Source organism: Lucilia sericata, unplaced genomic scaffold, assembly GCF_015586225.1.
Source record: "Lucilia sericata isolate MDLA Ls3-8-SP2 unplaced genomic scaffold, ASM1558622v1 Contig000658F_arrow, whole genome shotgun sequence".
NCBI classification, from domain to species: domain Eukaryota; kingdom Metazoa; phylum Arthropoda; class Insecta; order Diptera; family Calliphoridae; genus Lucilia; species Lucilia sericata.
In genome coordinates, this window is record NW_023994663.1 from 67,676 (window position 1) to 91,829 (window position 24,154).

A 24,154-nucleotide genomic window follows, 5' to 3' on the forward strand; every position below is an offset into this window, starting at 1 on the left:
TTATTTTTAAAAATGTTGCTATAATAATATAAAGCTATTATAATATAAAGCTATTATGAGTTTGAAGTCTTCACTCTTTTGAAGTTCCGCAGTTGTAATAGTAAGAAAATTTTATTAAATTCCGTTTCTTTAATATTTGCACAACAATTTGCCTTTAACGCCTTTCATTATGAAGCTTAAAAATTCAAGCAAAGTAATAAAAAAAATAGAAATAAATGAAAACAATTTGAATAAAATGAATGCCAAACAATTTCAAGGCCGAACAATTTGAAGTGATTTGAGAAAATGTTAATAGAAGTTAAATTATAAGAGATGTTTATGTTACTGTTATAAAGCCGTAATATTTAAATTAAATTATAACATAATAATTGTATAATAATTTAATAAATATGAAACACGCTGCTGATAGCCACTATTCCCAATTGGCCAAAGATCGTGAAGGCAACAACATATGAAAGTGAATACAGTAACACCGGAACTGTTAAAATAACTATAGAGGTTCCTTATAGGGTCCTAATATGAGTTGTAGATTCCTTTACGGTCTGATCTTCGCAGATATTTTGAGTGATTTGTATTGTTGAGAAACTTATTTATATCAAATTCTATATAAATACCTTTCGGTAACAAGTGTCTTATTATCATCTAAATTGTGACTCGTATGAGAACATTATTCCGAATCATGTGGTTATTTTAAAGTACTCGGCTTTATTCTGTTTTTCTAGCAAAAAAAAATAATTTTCACAAATTTTCAACATCAATTCTTTGGGAAAAATTACAAACTTACAAACATGCGTACCTAGACATAAGTATATGTAAATGTATATGCAAATTAAACAGAATATAAACAGCAAATTGACCAACAATCAATACAGTATCTATTGTATTCGAACTTGTTCACTTATATAAACTTATATACACTTTTTTGTCCTATGACATGTCAATGGGACCATTAAAACGTCAATGCAAGTTGTTCATCCTGCCATTTACTTATGCAAATATGGGAGAAAACATTTAACATCACAAAAAAGGAACAACAAAAAATTGGTATTTCATCCTGTATAAATTTATTTTTTTAAAGAATTTTGTTGTTATTTTAACTTTTTTCGAGTTTGAATTTTCATTTACATGAGAGAAACACTCAGCACTTGTGTTTTAATGTTATTTAATGTATAGCATATTAGGATGGTTCCAAAAAGTTTTTGAGCTCTTAGTTTAAATGAAAAATAATTATACGAATTATTCAAATAGTCTATGGACTTTTCTATTCATTAGTACTCAATACTCAAACTAAAAGAGTAGTCCCAAGAGTGACTCATACATTAGTCAATACACTAATAAATAGATTAGTCGATAGACTATTTGATCTCTCATATACATATAATAAACTACAGACTAGCTCATAGATTAATCAATCCATCCATAGACTAGACAATATCTAGAAATCAAGTGGCCATTACATAAAATTGTCAATCAAAAGACCTGTCCATTTAAAATGGATTAAATCGGTAAACTAGAACAATGAAATTTAATAATAGGTCCGTTCGTCCTACCATCAAAAAAAACCTCCTAAAGTTCGATCTATATTTTCCGTTATTCTACCAACTGTGAAAGTTTTATATTCAATTAAATATGTCTTACATATGTATGTATATGTACATGGTCATCCTAATGTACAATTCGTACATATGTAATGTCAATGCAAAAACAAATGTAATTTAATTCTTAATTATATGAAAAAGGGTACAAGTACTTAAGAGTACATTTACATTGGACTCTTTTGTCTTGATGCCATTACTTTAATTTAACTTATTTCTATACGTATAACAAAATTACTACATTCATCCCTGCAGTTCGCGGTGACTATTCCAAAATGTCACATAGATGATGTCACAAAATCATCCGAATTTCTTTGACTACAAATGAATTATACATTCTGTATCGATTATTTGTGGCGAGATGAATGTATAGTGAAAAGCGATTATCTATAGACTAGTCTATAGTCTAGTCAATAGTATAGTCTAGTCTAGTCAATAGTATAGTCTATAGTCAATAGTATAGTCTATAGTCAATAGTATAGTCTATAGTCTATAGTCAATAGTAGTCTATAGTCTATAGTCAATAGTATAGTCTATAGTCTATAGTATAGTCTAGTAGTCTAGTATAGTCTATAGTCTAGTCTATAGTCTAGTCTATAGTCTAGTCTATAGTCTAGTCTATAGTCTAGTCTATAATCTAGTCTATAGTCTAGTCTATAGTCTAGTCTATAGTCTAGTCTATAGTCTAGTCTATAGTCTAGTCTATAGTCTAGTCTATAGTCTAGTCTATAGTCTAGTCTATAGTCTAGTCTATAGTCTAGTCTATAGTCTAGTCTATAGTCTAGTCTATAGTCTAGTCTATAGTCTAGTCTATAGTCTAGTCTATAGTCTAGTCTATAGTCTAGTCTATAGTCTAGTCTATAGTCTAGTCTATAGTCTAGTCTATAGTCTAGTCTATAGTCTAGTCTATAGTCTAGTCTATAGTCTAGTCTATAGTCTAGTCTATAGTCTAGTCTATAGTCTAGTCTATAGTCTAGTCTATAGTCTAGTCTATAGTCTAGTCTATAGTCTAGTCTATAGTCTAGTCTATAGTCTAGTCTATAGTCTAGTCTATAGTCTAGTCTATATAGTCTAGTCTATAGTCTAGTCTATAGTCTAGTCTATAGTCTAGTCTAGTCTATAGTCTAGTCTATAGTCTAGTCTATAGTCTAGTCTATAGTCTAGTCTATAGTCTAGTCTATAGTCTAGTCTATAGTCTAGTCTATAGTCTAGTCTATAGTCTAGTCTATAGTCTAGTCTATAGTCTAGTCTATAGTCTAGTCTATAGTCTAGTCTATAGTCTAGTCTATAGTCTAGTCTATAGTCTAGTCTATAGTCTAGTCTATAGTCTAGTCTATAGTCTAGTCTATAGTCTAGTCTATAGTCTAGTCTATAGTCTAGTCTATAGTCTAGTCTATAGTCTAGTCTATAGTCTAGTCTATAGTCTAGTCTATAGTCTAGTCTATAGTCTAGTCTATAGTCTAGTCTATAGTCTAGTCTATAGTCTAGTCTATAGTCTAGTCTATAGTCTAGTCTATAGTCTAGTCTATAGTATCGTCTATAGTCTAGTCTATAGTCTAGTCTATAGTATCTATAGTCTAGTCTATAGTCTAGTCTATAGTCTAGTCTATAGTCTAGTCTATAGTCTAGTCTATAGTCTAGTCTATAGTCTAGTCTATAGTCTAGTCTATAGTCTAGTCTATAGTCTAGTCTATAGTCTAGTCTATAGTCTAGTCTATAGTCTAGTCTATAGTCTAGTCTATAGTCTAGTCTATAGTCTAGTCTATAGTCTAGTCTATAGTCTAGTCATAGTCTAGTCTATAGTCTAGTCTATAGTCTAGTCTATAGTCTAGTCTATAGTCTAGTCTATAGTCTAGTCTATAGTCTAGTCTATAGTCTAGTCTATAGTCTAGTCTATAGTCTAGTCTATAGTCTAGTCTATAGTCTAGTCTATAGTCTAGTCTATAGTCTAGTCTATAGTCTAGTCTATAGTCTAGTCTATAGTCTAGTCTATAGTCTAGTCTATAGTCTAGTCTATAGTCTAGTCTATAGTCTAGTCTATAGTCTAGTCTATAGTCTAGTCTATAGTCTAGTCTATAGTCTAGTCTATAGTCTAGTCTATAGTCTAGTCTATAGTCTAGTCTATAGTCTAGTCTATAGTCTAGTCTATAGTCTAGTCTATAGTCTAGTCTAGTCTAGTCTATAGTCTAGTCTATAGTCTAGTCTATAGTCTAGTCTATAGTCTAGTATAGTCTAGTCTATAGTCTAGTCTATAGTCTAGTCTATAGTCTAGTCTATAGTCTAGTCTATAGTCTAGTCTATAGTCTAGTCTATAGTCTAGTCTATAGTCTAGTCTATAGTCTAGTCTATAGTCTAGTCTATAGTCTAGTCTATAGTCTAGTCTATAGTCTAGTCTATAGTCTAGTCTATAGTCTAGTCTATAGTCTAGTCTATAGTCTAGTCTATAGTCTAGTCTATAGTCTAGTCTATAGTCTAGTCTATAGTCTAGTCTATAGTCTAGTATAGTCTAGATAGTCTAGTCTATAGTCTAGTCTATAGTCTAGTCTATAGTCTAGTCTATAGTCTATAGTCTAGTCTATAGTCTAGTCTATAGTCTAGTCTATAGTCTAGTCTATAGTCTAGTCTATAGTCTAGTATAGTCTAGTCTATAGTCTAGTCTATAGTCTAGTCTATAGTCTAGTCTATAGTCTAGTCTATGGTCTAGTCTATAGTCTAGTCTATAGTCTAGTCTATAGTCTAGTCTATAGTCTAGTCTATAGTCTAGTCTATAGTCTAGTCTATAGTCTAGTCATAGTCTAGTCTATAGTTTCGGTCTATAGTCTAGTCTATAGTCTAGTCTATAGTCTAGTCTATGTCTAGTCTATAGTCTCGTCTATCGTCTAGTCTATAGTCTAGTCTATAGTCTAGTCTATAGTCTAGTCTATAGTCTAGTCTATAGTCTAGTCTATAGTCTAGTCTATAGTCTAGTCTATAGTCTAGTCTATAGTCTAGTCTATAGTCTAGTCTATAGTCTAGTCTATAGTCTAGTCTATAGTCTAGTCTATAGTCTAGTCTATAGTCTAGTCTATAGTCTAGTCTATAGTCTAGTCTATAGTCTAGTCTAGTCATAGTCTAGTCTATAGTCTAGTCTATGGTCTAGTCTATAGTCTAGTCCTATAGTCTAGTCTATAGTCTAGTCTAATAGTCCTAGGTCTATAGTCTAGTCTATAGTCTAGTCTATAGTCAGTCTAGTCTAGTCTATAGTCTAGTCTATAGTCTAGTCTATAGTCTGTCTATAGTCTAGTCTATAGTATAGTCTATAGTCTAAGTCTATAGTCCTAGTCTATAGTCTAGTCTATAGTCTAGTCTATAGTCTAGTCTATAGTTCTAGTCTATAGTCTAGTCCTATAGTCTAGTCTATAGTCTATAGTCTAGTCTATAGTCTAGTCTATAGTCTAGTCTATAGTCTAGTCTATAGTCTAGTCTATAGTCTAGTCTAGTCTATAGTCTAGTCTAGTCTATAGTCTAGTCTATAGTCTATGTCTAGTCTAGTCTAGTCTATAGTCTAGTCTAGTCTATAGTCTAGTCTATAGTCTAGTCTAGTCTATAGTCTAGTCTATAGTCTTGTCTATAGTCTAGTCTAGTCTAGTCTATAGTCTAGTCTATAGTCTATAGTCTAGTCTATAGTATAGTCTAGTCTATAGTCTAGTCTATAGTATAGTCTAGTCTATAGTCTAGTCTATAGTCTAGTCTCTAGTCTAGTCTATAGTCTAGTCTATAGTCTAGTCTATAGTCTAGTCTATAGTCTAGTCTATAGTATAGTCTATAGTCTAGTCTATAGTCTAGTCTATAGTCTGGTCTATAGTCTAGTCTAGTCTAGTCTATAGTCTAGTCTATAGTCTAGTCTATAGTCTAGTCTAAAGTCTAGTCTATAGTATAGTCTATCGTCTAGTCTATAGTCTAGTCTATAGTCTAGTCTATAGTCTAGTCTATAGTCTAGTCTATAGTCTAGTCTATAGTCTAGTCTATAGTCTAGTCTATAGTCTAGTCTATAGTCTAGTCTATAGTCTAGTCTATAGTCTAGTCTATAGTCTCGTCTATAGTCTAGTCTATAGTCTAGTCTATAGTCTAGTCTATAGTCTAGTCTATAGTCTAGTCTATAGTCTAGTCTATAGTCTAGTCTATAGTCTAGTCTATAGTCTAGTCTATAGTCTAGTCTATAGTCTAGTCTATAGTCTAGTCTATAGTCTAGTCTATAGTCTAGTCTATAGTCTAGTCTATAGTCTAGTCTATAGTTAGTCTATAGTCTAGTCTATAGTCTAGTCTATAGTCTAGTCTATAGTCTAGTCTATAGTCTAGTCTATAGTCTAGTCTATAGTCTAGTCTATAGTCTAGTCTATAGTCTAGTCTATAGTCTAGTCTATAGTCTAGTCTATAGTCTAGTCTATAGTCTAGTCTATAGTCTAGTCTATAGTCTAGTCTATAGTCTAGTCTATAGTCTAGTCTATAGTCTAGTCTATAGTCTAGTCTATAGTCTAGTCTATAGTCTAGTCTATAGTCTAGTCTATAGTCTAGTCTATAGTCTAGTCTATAGTCTAGTCTATAGTCTAGTCTATAGTCTAGTCTATAGTCTAGTCTATAGTCTAGTCTATAGTCTAGTCTATAGTCTAGTCTATTGTCTAGTCTATTGTCTAGTCTATAGTCTAGTTTACAGTCTATTTTATAGTCTAGTCTAGTTTACAGTCTATTTATAGTCTAGTCTTGTTTATAGTCTAGTCTATAGACTAAACGCCATAGTTATTTATTTATCGATTAACTATTATATTAGCTAGCCTATGTACTAGTATTTTTACTAGTATTTTGACTTGTCAATGGAGTAGTCTCCAGACTATTCCCAAGTTTTGAAAAAGGGACAATAGTACTGAAGTTTTTGTTCTCGCTCAAAAAGTCTAGTCAAGTATTGGTTAGACATTTTGTCTCTAAAAGGGAAATATTTACTACTTGCAAAACTGTTAGGATACCTTTATATACATACAAACATTCCTATAGATAAATATATGCCACATAATGTATGAGTCTTGTTATATACATATGTATGTAAAGTGCCAGACTGCACACAAAACCCCATATGTAGTAAATGTATGTTTGTATATAATGTTATTTATTTAACATTTATTTCCTCATATTGTTTTTGTCTCAACATATTAAAACGAGTATACTACACAAACATCTACTATTTTATACATACATTTATAAGTTTTTACTTTGTTTTTCTCTCTTTTATTTTCATGTGTTTTTTTTCCTTCAACTTTCTCCTTATTAAGTGGCAAAAGATACACCAGACTCGGATAATGATACAACATGTGCTGAACTAAAGGCTGACGAAGGATATAAATCCTCAGTGAATAATGGTACCATAAGCCGTAGTTGTAGTAGACCAATGTCAATTTGTTCAGAACCAGAAAAGAAATGGGTTTGATGTTGTGGCAGGTAAGTTAAAGCACGAAAAAATTAATAATAACAAAAACAACAATACAATAAAGAACGGAGACAAAAGGAAATGTTTGAAATAAAGACAGGAAGTTGAAAGCAGGGGAAAAGAATAATGAATTAAATTGCAATGTAGACATTAAAATGTACTTAAAAGAGTACATGAATATAAAATTTAAACTGGTTAATTTTTTTTATAAGGATCGCTTAATTTAAGTGGATTTTTATTATTTTTTAAGAAAATAGTAATGAAAATGAATATCAAAGAAATATATTTTTAAGAACATTTATTTCACATTTATATTGTATAGAATAAATCTGAAGCGTTCGAAATAGAATTTTGTAATATATCCGCGAAAATTTTTTGAATATTCTATCAAAAAATTTGTAAAAATTTTTTAAATGTAAACGTAGTGAATGATAAACATATATTCTTAATAATTTTCTGTTTCCTGTTTAGTACCTCTAATGATGGCTTACGTGACACGTTACATTTATGGTACCGATAAATTAAGACAAATGCTTTTGAAGTTCGAGGAATAAATGGAACCTCCACCGGCATTATACACTGTGATGATTTGGCAATTTTGAGTCAATGGTTGAAATTAATTAACGACAATGTTGTGGGTTTTAACACATTTACAGGTAAGTTTTGTTACATACATATATGACATGTTTTTCTTTCATATTTAAAGAAAATATCGGAATTTAAAATGATTTCTTTAAATTATAATGGTTAGTTAGTTAGTTAGTTAGTTAGTTAGTAGTTAGTTAGTTAGTTAGTTAGCTAGTTAGTTAGTTAGTTAGTTAGTTAGTTAGTTAGTTAGTTAGTTAGTTAGTTAGTTAGTTAGTTAGTTAGTTAGTTAGTTCGTTAGTTAGTTAGTTAGTTAGTTAGTTAGTTAGTTAGTTAGTTAGTTAGTTAGTTTAGTTAGTTAGTTAGTTAGTCTAGTTAGTTAGTTAGTTAGTTAGTTAGTAGTTAGTTAGTTAGTTAGTTAGTTAGTTAGTAGTTAGTTAGTTAGTTAGTTAGTTAGTTAGTTAGTTAGTTAAGTTAGTTAGTTAGTTAGTTAGTTAGTTAGTTAGTTATTAGTTAGTTAGTTAGTTAGTTAGTTAGTTAGTTATAGTTAGTTAGTTAGTTAGTAGTAGTTAGTTAGTAGTTAGTTAGTTAGTTAGTTAGTTAGTTAGTTAGTTAGGTAGTTAGTTAGTTAGTAGTTAGTTAGTTAGTTAGTTAGTTAGTTAGTTAGTTAGTTAGTTAGTAGTTAGTTTAGTTAGTTAGTTAGTTAGTTAGTTAGTTAGTTAGTTAGTTAGTTAGTTAGTTAGTTAGTTAGTAGTTAGTAGTTAGTTAGTTAGTTAGTTAGTTAGTTAGTTAGTTAGTTAGTTAGTTAGTTAGTTAGTTAGTTATTAGTTAGTTAGTTAGTTAGTTAGGTTAGTTAGTAGTTAGTTAGTTAGTTAGTTAGTTAGTTAGTTAGTTAGTAGTTAGTTAGTTAGTTAGTTAGTTAGTTAGTTAGTTAGTTAGTTAGTTAGTTAGTAGTTAGTTAGTAGTTAGTTAGTTAGTTAGTGTTAGTTAGTTAGTTAGTTAGTTAGTTAGTTAGTTAGTTAGTTAGTTAGTTAGTTAGTTAGTTAGTTAGTTAGTTAGTTAGTTAGTAGTTAGTTAGTTAGTTAGTTAGTTAGTTAGTAGTTAGTTAGTTAGTTAGTTTAGTTAGTTAGTTAGTAGTTAGTTAGTTAGTTAGTTAGTTAGTTAGTTAGTTAGTTAGTTAGTTAGTTAGTTAGTTAGTTAGTTAGTTAGTTAGTTAGTTAGTTAGTTAGTTAGTAGTTAGTAGTTAGTTAGTTAGTTAGTAGTTAGTTAGTTAGTTAGTTAGTTAGTTAGTTAGTTAGTTAGTTAGTTAGTTAGTTAGTTAGTTAGTTAGTTAGTTAGTTAGTTAGTTAGTTAGTTAGTTAGTTAGTTAGTTAGTTAGTTAGTTAGTTAGTTAGTTAGTAGTTAGTTAGTTAGTTAGTTAGTTAGTTAGTTAGTAGTTAGTTAGTTAGTTAGTTAGTTAGTTAGTTAGTTAGTTAGTTAGTTAGTTAGTTAGTTAGTTAGTTAGTTAGTTAGTTCGTAGTTAGTTAGTTAGTTAGTAGTTAGTTAGTTAGTAGTTAGTTAGTTAGTTAGTAGTTAGTTAGTTAGTTAGTTAGTTAGTTAGTTAGTTAGTAGTTAGTTAGTTAGTTAGTTAGTTAGTTAGTTAGTTAGTTAGTAGTTAGTTAGTTAGTTAGTTAGTAGTTAGTTAGTTAGTAGTTAGTTAGTTAGTAGTTAGTTAGTTAGTTAGTTAGTTCGTTAGTTAGTTAGTTAGTTAGTAGTTAGTTAGTTAGTTAGTAGTTAGTTAGTTAGTTAGTTAGTTAGTAGTTAGTTAGTTAGTTAGTTAGTTAGTTAGTTAGTTAGTTAGTTAGTAGTTAGTTAGTTAGTTAGTTAGTGTTAGTTAGTTAGTAGTTAGTAGTTAGTTAGTTAGTTAGTTAGTTAGTAGTTAGTTAGTTTAGTTAGTAGTTAGTTAGTTAGTTAGTTAGTTAGTTAGTTAGTAGTTAGTTAGTAGTTAGTAGTTAGTTAGTTAGTTAGTAGTTAGTTAGTTCGTAGTTAGTTAGTTATGTAGTAGTTAGTTAGTTAGTTAGTTAGTTAGTTTAGTTAGTTAGTTAGTTAGTTCGTTAGTTAGTTAGTTAGTTAGTTAGTTAGTTAATTAGTTAGTTAGTAGTTAGTTAGTTAGTTAGTCTATGGACTACTCAATTGTGTTGTATAATAACTAGTCTACGATCTGCCTATTGACCGGTATTTTGAGGAGTTTTTGGCTTAGTATAATTTACTAGTCTTGGTCTTTGGACTAGTCTATTGCTTGGTCTTTGGACTGCCCATCAACCAATTTTTAAAACATAAAAAATAATTTTACTGCTAACAACAACATACATATTTACTGAAAAAAAAAATAGGGTCAGAAATTACATCAAAATTGCAAATGAATTACTCCGTTTATTTATATTTTTAACAAAAAAATCAAAACAAACTTTTTAAAAAAAGTATTAACTAAAAGTGTTGATTATACAGAGCTTTTCTGTTGACTGTTGACTAAAAAAGTTTTCATACAACCATGTTGAAAGGTTAACTCCGCACAACTAATATATTTTTCAAAAATCTATAGAAGATACATTATACATATATCCATTAGCAGTAACATTAGCTCATGTACAAAAAAGGAATTTAGTTACATAGTGTCAACATTTCACCATCGATGTGTGAAAAACTCCATTTGTCAACAGAAATTCTCTGTATAATCAACATTTTTAGTTAATACTTTTTAAAATGTTTTTTTTTTTTTATACTTTTTTCCTCTCGTTAAATATACAAACAAACGGACTTATTAATTTACATTTGTGATGTTATTTCTGATGCTGCTGGTTCTGGTTGTTGTTGTTGGTATTACTGAAATACGAGCAAAATATAAAATTTGTAGTACAATAAAGCAATTTGTTTACAAATAAAATACATGCATGCAAATATTCATATTCTTCGCTTTATATCCTCTCATAGTCCAACATGATAAATGGCGAAAAACAAACTCATACGTACATATATATTAATCGAACAAAAGCTACAATTTCCCTGCAGTTTTGGTTGGGAAATACCCGGGTTAAGAAACGGCCGTACACAATTTTCATATATGTGTATAAAAACTTAAGTTATGTACCAGTTCCAGCCAATCCTTAGGGACTTATGATAGAAAATTTAAATTCAATTCAAAATCAGGGCACACTTCACATTTATATATAGAAGTCCAAACTCGGAAAGGTCGTTTCGATGCTTTCTGTTTCCATATTGAAGATAGTTAACTGATCAGTGAAACTGCTGTTGTTGGTGATTTCATTGTCCACAACTCTTCTTGGCATAACAGTTCTATATATAGTTATAGTGAATGACCCTAAATAGAACACCAACATATTACATTCGACCTTTTTCGTACTTGCACCTCTCGGTAATTCGGATAACAGTGTGATGTTCATTGGACATTCAAGTATCTCCGTTTTCTGAAACGGTTCAAGACATGCTTCATTCCATCTTACCTCCTTATCTACACCACTTATATCTGACTTCAAATGGAATGCAACTTTCGACTGCGTTCAGGAGAGGGGACGAAAGTACTTATCGGTGACAGATATTACAATAGAATGGATTCTTTTGAAATTAGACAACCCTTATATTTATATGTAAAATATGTCATTCAGCAAGAGCACATTCATTGACCAGTGAATCGCATAATGCATTACAGAGAGAATTCGTTCTAGAAATCTTTCCTTTCACTCTATTCTCGCATAAAACTATTTTCCTAGTTCTGCAAGAGTATGGATCATCCCCTAAGTACTGATACAAGAAAGAAATACTTAGAAACTTTAGTCAGTCAGACATTCAATTCGTTGTTAAGGGATACATTGACTATATATTACTGGAACGTATATTTTGCATACCTTGTTATTGAACATAGCACAGCATACCGACAATCTTAAAAACATTCTGTCCCACATAAACCATTGTTCTGTTTTTATACCCTACACCACTTCAGTAGGGAGGGTATATTGGGTTTGTGCTGATGTTTATAACGCCCAATAATATTGGTCCTATACCCACCTTAAAGTATACTAATCGGCTCATCATCAATCATTTTCTGAGTCGATTTAGCTATGTCCGTCCGTCTGTCCGTCTGTCTGTCTGTCTGTCTGTCTGTCCGTCTGTCCGTCTGTCTGTCCGTCCATGTAAACTTTGTAATCAAACTACAGGTCGCAATTTTGAAGATAATTCAATGAAATTTGGTACATGATCTTCTATTGTCCCAGGGACGAAGCCTATTGAAAATGGTTAGATCGTTCACCTAACCCCCATACAACTGAACCCCCCAATAGGACTTGTAAAACTTGTAATCAAACTACAAGTTGCAATTTTGGAGATAATTCAATTAAATTTGGCACATGATCTTTTATAGTACCGTAGACGAAACCTATTGAAAATGGTTAACATCGGTCCATTATTTCACCTAGCCCCCATACAACTGAACCCCCCGAATAGGGCTTTTAAACTTTGTAATCAAACTACAGGTCGCAATTTTGGAGATAATTCAAAGAAATTTGGCACATGATCTTTTATGGTACCGTAGACAAAGTCTATTAAAAATGGTTAACATCGGTCCATTATTTCACCTAGCCCCCATACAACTGAACCCCCGAATAGAACTTTTAAACTTTGTAATCAAACTACAGGTCGCAATTTTGGAGATAATTCAAAGAAATTTGGCACATGATCTTTTATGGTACCGTAGACAAAAGTCTATTAAAAATGGTTAACATCGGTCCATTATTTCACCTAGCCCCCATACAACTGAACCCCCGAATAGAACTTTTAAACTTTGTAATCAAACTACAGGTCGCAATTTTGGAGATAATTCAATGAAATTTGGCACATGATCTTTTATGGTACCGTAAACGAAGCCAGTTGAAAATGGTTTACATCGATCCATTATTTCACCTAGCCCCCATACAACTGAACCCGCCGAATAGGGATTTTAAGTTCATAATTATGTTTAATATACTCATATCTCGAAAAAGAGCTGCAAAAAACAAGTTCTATACAAGATTTGATGACGCTCACGAATTCCATAATAATAGGTCCTCATATGACCCTAGCCCCTATGAAAAGCCCCCATCAAAATTTCACTTAAATGTCCACAATTTTATTCAACAATAAACGGCTTAAGTATGTATATCTGAGGCAAGGTAAAATTCAATTTAAATGCTTTATTATGGCAAATAAATCACATTATATTTTTGTCAAAGGTGTAGGGTGTTACATGGTCGGCCTCGCCCGACTATAATTTCTTACTTGTTTACCAATTAAAATAGATTACATCGCTAATACTGTGGCACGAATCTATCAATTTTTAACTTTACAAATCTTTAAGAAAAAATCTACAGTTTGTAAAAATTTCAACACACTTCACAACAGGGAAACCACATTCTCGTTCCTAAACGATAACAGAAGACAACAAAGTTTAAAAAAAAATCGAACCTCAAAGACCGAAATAAAGGCTTGAGATGCCTCTTTACTCTAAAGCTTTAGTACTTTTATTTAAGACAGACATTTTCAACTTTCTGTGACACTGTCAACTATAGTACAAACAGCTAACAAATTTGAATAAAAAAAAATCCCCTTTAAGTGTATATTTTTTCGGTTTAAAGGTAAAATAACAATAACAAGAGCAAAACAAAATAAAACTGCCATGTTAAAGCTCTTAATGTATGTCAGTGGACAACAGCAGGATGTAAATTTATGGACCTATTTTGTTCGCCATAAACAAGAGTATATTTTTTACTAAGAGCTTTTTCCATTTAAGATTACCTTATAAAAGTTTTTGTTTTTCGAAGTTCATAAGAATTTAAAATCGGAGACAAAAAGCATGGAAACCAGTAGAAACAACACAGAAGAGTTCTAAGAGCTTTTAAGAAATTTTGCCAGTGAAAGACTTCTTTAACACTAAAGAATGTATAAGTTCTCTGAAATGATTTTTTGTCCAATATAAGTTAAGAAACCAAATATTTAACTAAATTGTTAAAATATTGAGAAATTAACAAAAAAAAATATATAATTTTGAAAAAATATTAAATAAACATTTCGTTATTTATTTTATTAGTTTATGTTTGAAATATGTATGTTTTTATTTATTCATAAATATCTGAAATATATAAAAATTTTTAAATTTATGTATGAATTTTATTTCACTTTTGTGACTTTGCATTTTTATATTTTGCATTTCTTTCTTTTTTTTTTTTTTGTAGATGAAACTTTACAATCGTAATTTTGCTGTTGGCGAACGCATTGAATACATGGGTTGGGTAAACGAGGGCGTCATCAATAATAATATTTCATGGCAGAGCTATAAACCACGATTTTTAGTATTAAAAGGCACCGAAGTGATGCTTTTCGAAACACCACCGGTAAGTTAAATACACACAAACAACCAATAGGTTTTTATTAATATTTGAAATATTCCTACGTTTAAAACAACCACTTGCAGTCAATTGAAATGTGAAATATTTTTGAAAACTATTTTTTTCGTTGATATTTAAAATTTATATTGATAAATAAATTGTTAACCAAATATTTTTCAAGGGGAATTTAATAGTTATGAAATAAAATAAGGGGAAATGATTTTAAAATGTTATACATAAAACTTATTCATAACTATTTATCAATATTTATAAAAAAATTTTCATAAAAAGTCTAGTCTATAGTCTAGTCTATAGTCTAGTCTATAGTCTAGTCTATAGTCTAGTCTATAGTCTAGTCTATAGTCTAGTCTATAGTCTAGTCTATAGTCTAGTCTATAGTCTAGTCTATAGTCTAGTCTATAGTCTAGTCTATAGTCTAGTCTATAGTCTAGTCTATAGTCTAGTCTATAGTCTAGTCTATAGTCTAGTCTATAGTCTAGTCTATAGTCTATCTATAGTCTAGTCTATAGTCTAGTCTATAGTCTAGTCTATAGTCTAGTCTATAGTCTAGTCTATAGTCTAGTCTATAGTCTAGCCTATAGTCTAGTCTATAGTCTAGTCTATAGTCTAGTCTATAGTCTAGTCTATAGTCTAGTCTATAGTCTAGTCTATAGTCTAGTCTATAGTCTAGTCTATAGTCTAGTCTATAGTCTAGTCTATAGTCTAGTCTATATCTAGTCTATAGTCTAGTCTATAGTCTAGTCTATAGTCTAGTCTATAGTCTAGTCTATAGTCTAGTCTATAGTCTAGTCTATAGTCTAGTCTATAGTCTAGTCTATAGTCTAGTCTATAGTCTAGTCTATAGTCTAGTCTATAGTCTAGTCTATAGTCTAGTCTATAGTCTAGTCTATAGTCTAGTCTATAGTCTAGTCTATAGTCTATCTATAGTCTAGTCTATAGTCCTAGTCTATAGTCTAGTCTATAGTCTAGTCTATAGTCTAGTCTATAGTCTAGTCTAGTCTAGTCTATAGTCCGTCATAGTCTAGTCTATAGTCTAGTCTATAGTCTAGTCTATAGTCTAGTCCATAGTCTAGTCTATAGTCCAGTCTATAGTCTAGTCTATAGTCTAGTCTATAGTCTAGTCTATATCTAGTCTATAGTCTAGTCTATAGTCTAGTCTATAGTCTGGCCTATAGTCTAGTCTATAGTCTAGTCTATAGTCTAGTCTATAGTCTGGCCTATAGTCTAGTCTATAGTCTAGTCTATAGTCTAGTCTATAGTCTGTCTATAGTCTAGTCTATAGTCTAGTCTATAGTCTAGTCTATAGTCTAGTCTATAGTCTAGTCTATAGTCTAGTCTATAGTCTAGTCTCTAGTCTAGTCTATAGTCTAGTCTATAGTCTAGTCTATAGTCTAGTCTATAGTCTAGTCTATAGTCTAGTCTATAGTCTAGTCTATAGTCTAGTCTATAGTCTAGTCTATAGTCTAGTCTATAGTCTAGTCTATAGTCTAGTCTATAGTCTAGGTCTATAGTCCTAGTCTATAGTCTAGTCTATAGTCTAGTCTATAGTCTAGTTATAGTATAGTCTATAGGTCTAGTCTTATAGTCTAGTCTATAGTCTAGTCTATAGTCTAGTCTATAGTCTAGTCTATAGTCTAGTCTTAGTCTGTCTATAGTTCTAGTCTATATAGTCTAGTCTATAGTCTAGTCTATAGTCTAGTCTATATCTAGTCTATAGTCTAGTCTATAGTCTAGTCTATAGTCTAGTCTAGTAGTATAGTCTAGTCTATAGTCTAGTCTATAGTCTAGTCTATAGTCTAGTCATAGTCTAGTCTATAGTCTAGTCTATAGTCTAGTCTATAGTCTAGTCTATAGTCTGGTCTATAGTCTAGTCTATAGTCTAGTCTATAGTCTAGTCTATAGTCTAGTCTATAGTCTAGTCTATAGTCTAGTCTATAGTCCAGTCTATAGTCTAGTCTATAGTCTAGTCTATAGTCCAGTCTATAGTCTAGTCTATAGTCTAGTCTATAGTCTAGTCTATAGTCTAGTCCATAGTCTAGTCTATAGTCTAGTCTATAGTCTAGTCTATAGTCTAGTCTATAGTCTAGTATGTAGCCTAGTCTATAGTCTAGTCTATAGTCTAGTCTATAGTCTGGTCTATAGTCTAGTCTATAGTCTAGTCTATAGTCTAGTCTATATCTAATCTATAGTCTAGTCTATAGTCTAGTCTATAGTCTAGTCTATAGTCTAGTCTATAGTCTAGTCTATAGTCTAGTCTATAGTCTAGTCTATAGTCTAGTCTAGTCTAGTCTAGTCTATAGTCTAGTCTAGTCTATAGTCTAGTTATAGTCTAGTCTATAGTCTAGTCTATAGTCTAGTCTATAGTCTAGTCTATAGTCTATAGTCTAGTATAGTCTAGTCTATAGTCTAATCTATCGTCTAGTCTATAGTCTAGTCTATAGTCTAGTCTATAGTCTAGTCTATAGTCTAGTCTATAGTCTAGTCTATAGTCTAGTCTATAGTCTAGTCTATAGTCTAGTCTATAGTCTAGTCTATAGTCTAGTCTAGACTATAGTCTAGTCATGTAGCCTAGTCTATAGTCTAGTCTATAGTCTGTCATTTGGAAGATTGGTTTATTAAGAATTCTGCTTCAGTCTCACTAAATTACATATACATACATAGATACATATTTATTGCTTTAAAGTTTACCACACTCTGCGTATACGTAATACTTGTTGTATTCATCATATAATTATTAAGTATACGCAACCGTTTACATTCACTTAGTAAAAAGTTTTTTTTTTTTTTTTTTGCTAAAAACAAAGAACTTAGTAAAAACTTCATAGCATCAAAACCTTGTCATATATCGGTATTAATATGAACATCAGAGAGATTTTCGGAAGAGTTTACATTATGTTGACTTAGAAATAATAACAAATAATAACAAATCAAGTTTGTTAAATTTTTCATAACAAATTTTATTTTTAAACAATTTATTGACAATAGAAAGATATTTTGTAGGGCAATGTTCAATTATGGTGAGTTATGCATCGGACCTTATGAAATTTATTAGAGAGATTGTGTTGCAATCTCAAAAGAACTTAGAATGTATATACTTTTCTAATATATATAAATATTTTGAAACTTAGCTAAAAAATTGTCTTCCGCAATTTCTTTCGAAATTGTAATAACTCAAACAAAGTTAACCAGTTATTAAGCTTACTTTCAAATATCAGTAAAATTACTAGCTATGAGGTTTAAAAAAAATAGTTTTAAAAAATTCCAAACAGTTATTTCAGTGTGAAAAACTAACATCTTTGTTGCCTTTAAATAAACGGGCCACTAGGCTGTGTGTGCAGTCTAATTGCCATAACATCGACGGAAATTATTGTCATATATTCATTTGCCATTTGTACATTTTATGGGGAAATTGATTCTACATATATGTTAACATCTGTATTCTACAGCATTATTTGGCATTACAGTTGAACAGTGTTAAAATGAATTCGTCATAGAGCGAAGGCTTTTTCTAAACTATTTTTATGTTAAATTTTTTTGCAAAATGTGATTTTCACAATAAACTGAGTTATGTAGAACAATTTACAAAAAAAAAAAGATCAATAAACATTTTATTGTAAATACAGTATAGTCAAATTGGGACGATTTCATTTTAGCCATACTCATTTGTAGTTCATGCCACAAAAATTGGCTGGCAATTACCTTTGAATTCGCAAACTAATACATATACATTAGCATGGTCCCGTTTAATTGAAGTTCATTTTAATGGAATATTTCTTAATGTTTTTATACAAAAGGATATTTTTCAGTATAGATCCATTACACCAAAGTACTTTAAATTTTTCCTGTAAACATCAATAACTTTTGTTTTTAAAGCCACCCTAATACACACACATGCTACGCAATATTCAAATTCTTTTATGCAGCAATTTTTCTGAAATTGTAGGAAATTTTCATTTTTCATTTAATTGAATTTACATCATCTACTGCATGCTGAATATTAAAAAATATTTTCATATATTTAAAAAAAATTCCTCACAGGGAAAACATAACACCTTTATACATAACAAAAATTATTGGTTGAATAATTCGAGAAAAATAACGAATTAAAATCAGTTAACAAATGAAAAAAGGCAAAATTTTTATTAAATAATTTTTAATAAAAAATACACCTTCAAATACGTTACAATATGCAAGTAAACATGAAATTATTATGAAAATCATAAATATTGGAAATAAAAATAATATTTAAATTTAAATTACAAAATAAAGGTAATGTTTACATATGACAAGTTAAAATTATAATAAAATATCAATGTTTCTGTCAAACTACTCAGCAAATTGATTGATTTTATAATTTTGCAATGCAACTACAAATATAAATTATTTAAAGTGTGTAAAATATATACTGCTATCCTACATATACATATATACATATGTATACATTTCCAAAACCAACCATATAGTAATACTCTTCAGTAGAGAGTCTCCATTAAATTTGTTACATGTGGAAATGTTCAAAAATGGTCTCATCAATATTGAATCCTAGCAGGAACACATTATTTCAATGCAGTGATGCTACTGGAGGCAAATACTTACCATATTCGCTTACAAATAACTACTTAAATTAGTACTTATAAATAAGGAGTTAAAAAGTTAAAGTTGTTTAACTCACAAAAAATTGCTGACACAGAATACGAATCCAATATATCTAATTCGCAAAACTTCCGAGCTAAGTTATCGTCTGTTTAATTCATTCAAATAGTAAAGTATCTTTTTCGAAAAGTGAACTCATACCACTTTCAAAATTAATGGTTTCTATATTTCTGTATCTATATTTAATTTCTATTTATTTATATAGATACTTCACATACGTCTGTTTGTACAAACCTATTCATATATAACTGTCCATAAGAGATTGATAGAAATATGACAGTTTTAGACAAGTTCTATTTATACATACATACTTACATATATACACATAAGGAGGGGCCCGCTTGTTTAGAGAAAAATAAAATACTGATGTTCTCACCAATTATGAAGCCAGTAAACAAAGTTCAGAAAATTTTAAACAAATAGATGGAATTTTAATAAATAAAAAACATTTTGTTGAAATTCTATCATAAAATAATATTTATAAGTTTGACAAAAAAAACCGAAATTTTTTAAAACTTTTGTAATTGCACAGAAATGTTTGATACGACCTTAAAAACGAAGACCTTTAATATGATACTAAAATTAGGCATATTTTCTTTGTAAGAAATCTCATAAACCTCCAAAAACAACCTTTTTATCCATTGACCCAGCCAGTACAAAACTCAGAAAATTCCTTACAGGTTCGACCCTAATGTACGTAATAAGTTGTATTGCGTTTGAAAGAAATCCTATTGAAGAATTATAAGAAAGTTGAGAAGAATATTTGATGTAGTTTGTTGTGTTTTGTTAATGTAAAAGATCAAATAAATAACTTAGTATATTATTATGTACTTCTATTTGTTGTTATGTTTTTTACAAAAAGTATAAAAGTTTTTTCAATGAATTTGGCGAAATGATTAACAACATTTTTATAAAATAAATTTCAAAATGAACTAACTAACTACCTACTAACTACTACTACTAACTAACTACTAACTACTAACTACTAACTAACTAACTAACTAACTAACTAACTAACTACTAACTAACTAACTACTAACTAACTAACTACTAACTACTACTAACTAACTAACTAACTAACTAACTAACTAACTACTAACTAACTACTAACTACTAACTAAACTAACTACTAATCTAACTAACTAACTAACTACTAACTAATAACTAACTAACTAACTAACTAACTACTACCTACTACTAACAACTAACTAACTAACTAACTAACTACTAACTAACTAACTAACTAACTAACTAACTACTAACTAACTAACTAACTAACTAACTAACTAACTACTAACTAACTAACTAACTAACTAACTAACTAACTAACTAACTAACTAACTAACTAACTACTAACTACTAACTACTAACTAACTAACTAACTAACTAACTAACTAACTACTAACTAACTAACTAACTAACTAACTAACTAACTAACTAACTAACTAACTAACTAAACTACTAACTAACTAACTAACTAACTAACTAACTAACTAACTAACTAACTAACTAACTAACTAACTAACTAACTAACTACTAACTACTAACTAACTAACTAACAACTAACTAACTAACTACTACTAACTAACTAACTAACTAACTACTAACTAACTAACTAACTAACTAACTAACTAACTAACTAACTAACTAACTAACTACTAACTAACTAACTACTAACTAACTACTAACTAATAACTAATCAACTAACTAACGAACTAACTAAACTACTAACTACCTAAACTAACTACTAACTAACTAACTACCTACGAACTAACTAACTAACTAACTAACTAACTAACTAACAACTAACTAACTAACTAACTAACGAACTAACTAACTAACTAACTAACTAACTAATCTAACTAACTAACTACGAACGAACTAACTAACAAACTTAAACTACCTGACACTAACTAACTAACGAACTAACTAACTAACTACTAACTACTAACTAATAACTAACTACACTAACGAACTAACTACTAACTAACTACTAACTAACTACCTAACTAACTAACTAACTAACTAACTACTAACTAACTAACTAACTAACTAACAACTAACTAAACTAACTAACTAACTAACTAACTAACTAACTAACTAACTAACTAACTAACTAACTAACTAACTACTAACTAACTAACTAACTAACTAACTAACTAACTAACTAACTAACTAACTAACTAACTAACTAACTAACTAACTAACTAACTAGCTAACTAACTAACTAACTAACTAACTAACTAGCTAGCTACTAACTAACTAACTAACTAACTAACTAACTAACTACTAACTAACTAACTAACTAAACTAACTAACTAACTAACTAACTAACTAACTAACTAACTAACTTACTAACTAACTAACTAACGAACTAAGTTTTCGTAATCATTTTCTTCTGGTGTTTGTAACGCTTAAAAATATTCGTCCTATACCCACCTTAAAGTATCGGCTTAGAATCGTTTGTAAGTCGATTAGCCATGTCCATCTGTCCGTTCATCCGTCTGGTTGGCTGTTTTCTAGAAGCCTAGTGAAATGGTTAAAATCCAATATTTCTCCTTCTATTAGTTATTATGGGCTTTTGAGACCATAATTATGTTAAATGTACTTGTATCTCCATACAAAATAGCATAACTAAGTTTTGTAAAAGTCTTGATTACCTTGCCATATATATTTCGTCCATAAATTGTTTAAATATATTGGAAAGAAAGTAATATTCAAGATAAATGCTTTATTGTGAAAAATATATCATATTTAATACTTATTCATAACTGGTATAGGGTATCATATGGTTGGCCACGTTTGATATGGCTATGATGACCCCTCATGCCATGTTAAAATATTGACGTCAAGAGAATTAATTAAAGAACGAAATGAAATTTTCGACGGGAAAATTAGCTACTTCCATTTTAGGGCCACCCTAATGTACATAATAAATTGTACTGTGTTTGAAACAAGTTCTATTAAAGAATTATAAAGTAGTTGTTAAAAGTAGTTTTTTCAATTCTTTTAACAAACTGATTAACTACATTTTTATGAAATAAATTTTAAAATGAAAACATAGCCAAGCTTAAAAAAGCCAATACTTATTAACTTAGTTAAATTAAGAAAACATATTTTATGGAGTTAACCTATTTGACAACGGAATCATCAATACCTATGTATGTATAGATATATTTATTGCATCAATAAAAATAATATAAAATGAAATGTTTGAAATTCAAGTAGAATTCATAACAGAACATTTTATTGCAACCTTTATGAAGGCAATACATATAAAAACAAGTAAGAAATTATAGTCGGGCGAGGCCGACCATATAATACCCTACACCTTTGACAAAAATATAATGTGATTTATTTGCCAAAATAAAGCATTTAAATTGAATTGTACCTTGCCTCAGATATACATACTTAGGCCGTTTATTGTTGAATAAATTGTGGACATTTAAGTGAAATTTTGATGGGGGCTTATCATAGGGGCTAGGGTCAAATGAGGACCTATTATTATGGAATTCGTGAGGGTCATCAAATCTTGTATATAACTTGGTTTTTGCAGCTTTTTTTTTCGAGATATGAGTATATTAAACATAATTATGAACTTAAAAGCCCTATTCGGCGGGTTCAGTTGTATGGGGGCTAGGTGAAATAATGGACCGATGTAAACCATTTTCAACAGGCTTCATTTACGGTACCATAAAAGATCATGTGCCAAATTTCATTGAATTATCTCCAAAATTGCGACTTGTAGTTTGGTTACAAGGTTTACAAGCCCTATTGGGGGGTTCAGTTGTATGGGCGCTAGGTGAAATAATGGAACGATCTAACCATTTTCAATAGGCTTCGTCCCTGGGACAATAGAAGATCATGTACCAAATTTCATTGAATTATCTTCAAATTGCGACCTGTAGTTTGATTACAAGGTTTACGTGGACGGACAGACGGACGGACATAGCTAAATCGACTCAGAAAATGATTCTGAGCCGATTGGTATGCTTTAAGGTGGGTATAGGACCAATATTATTGTGCGTTACAGACATCAGCACAAACCCAATATACCCTCCCCACTGAAGTGGTGTAAAAAACTTTAATTTCAAAATATGTCAAAAGCAATGAATGTAAATGGGAAAAAGGTAAAATAAATTTATATTGGTTTTGTGGCAGAAAGTGTACAAATATGTATACATATATTTTATGTAAAAAAAATATTATATGATTTTTAATATTATAGATATGTGGTAGTCCAATAATGGATTGATCTTCATGAAATTTGGTACAAAATATTTGATCCTTATAAGACCTTTATTTAAGTTATGAATGTTTTAATCATTATTTTGAAATTGATCTTAATAAGCGACTTGTACTTCTATTGCAATCATCAGCCAAAATATTTAATTAATTTTTTTCTTAATTTTCCTTTTTAATTCCCACATTTAACCCATAATTTAAACCAAAAAAACAAGTTATATTTCCCCCATCAAGCGGGTAATAAAGAAATTTCAAAATAAAATTAACATGAAATACAGTTTCAACTCTGCAACAATATTATTTAACCAAAAATTAAAATAAATGTAAACAAAAACAATTTATTTTAAAACAACCACACAACAAACTACACATTGTAATGAGAAGTGTAATGATTCTTAAGTAAAAAGTTGAAATAATCTTGAATATTTGTTTATGTGTTTTTTTTCCCTAGAATACATTTGCATACTTAATACAATTAACAGTTTAAAAAAGTTTTTACTCGCCTGGGAAAAAATAAATTGTTTCATAAAAACAACAAAGAAATTGAGCAAAAATTTACAAAATATTGCAGACTTGAGTTGAAATGTTAAAATTGTCTATCTACACTTTGGCATTACAAAATTGCTGTAATATAATGAAAATTTATTTTTTGCAGTTTTTCTGTACATATTGTTAAAACTAGTATCATAACGAAATTGTATAGAATCGGTACAAAATTACTCCTAAGACCCTACCTACTAAGTACAAGTACATGCCATAGCTTTTAACTTAATGATAAATTTAGTTTCCTCTCCGTCGTCAGTTTTTTTTTCATTTCTCTGTAGTCTGACCCTAATCAAAAGCTTTGACATTAACATAATTTTATTACACAGAAAGAATTATTGCTAAAAAATCAATTTTCAAACAAACTCCTACAGTGGGGAAAATTGGGAATAACGAGAAATATTCTGTAATTTCTAATCAATTTACTGAACTTTCTCATGCCTAGGAGAAAGTGTCGCCATGTTTAAGACTTTCGCACAGGTTCAGAAATCGAAATTTATTTGTGTGTAATTGTTTTTCTTTATACACAACAGAACACGGACATGGTATTAAACATACAACAACAACATTAAAAAATGTTATACATCAATAATAAGATTTAGACAGCCTGTCAGATAGACGGAGTGATAATGTTTGGTTGA

The 24,154-nt window shown here is 29.9% G+C and overlaps 1 protein-coding gene across 1 annotated transcript in view; it reads left to right on the forward strand.

The window, feature by feature from the left end:
• LOC119607115 (gamma-1-syntrophin) overlaps positions 1–24,154 on the forward strand; it is a 52,018-nt gene that overhangs the window by 6,030 nt on the left and 21,834 nt on the right. Inside the window, 6 exon segments of the mRNA XM_037960894.1 lie at positions 6,899–7,050; positions 7,052–7,064; positions 7,525–7,578; positions 7,581–7,693; positions 7,695–7,709; positions 13,899–14,057. Coding sequence (XP_037816822.1) covers positions 6,899–7,050; positions 7,052–7,064; positions 7,525–7,578; positions 7,581–7,693; positions 7,695–7,709; positions 13,899–14,057 — 506 coding nt within the window.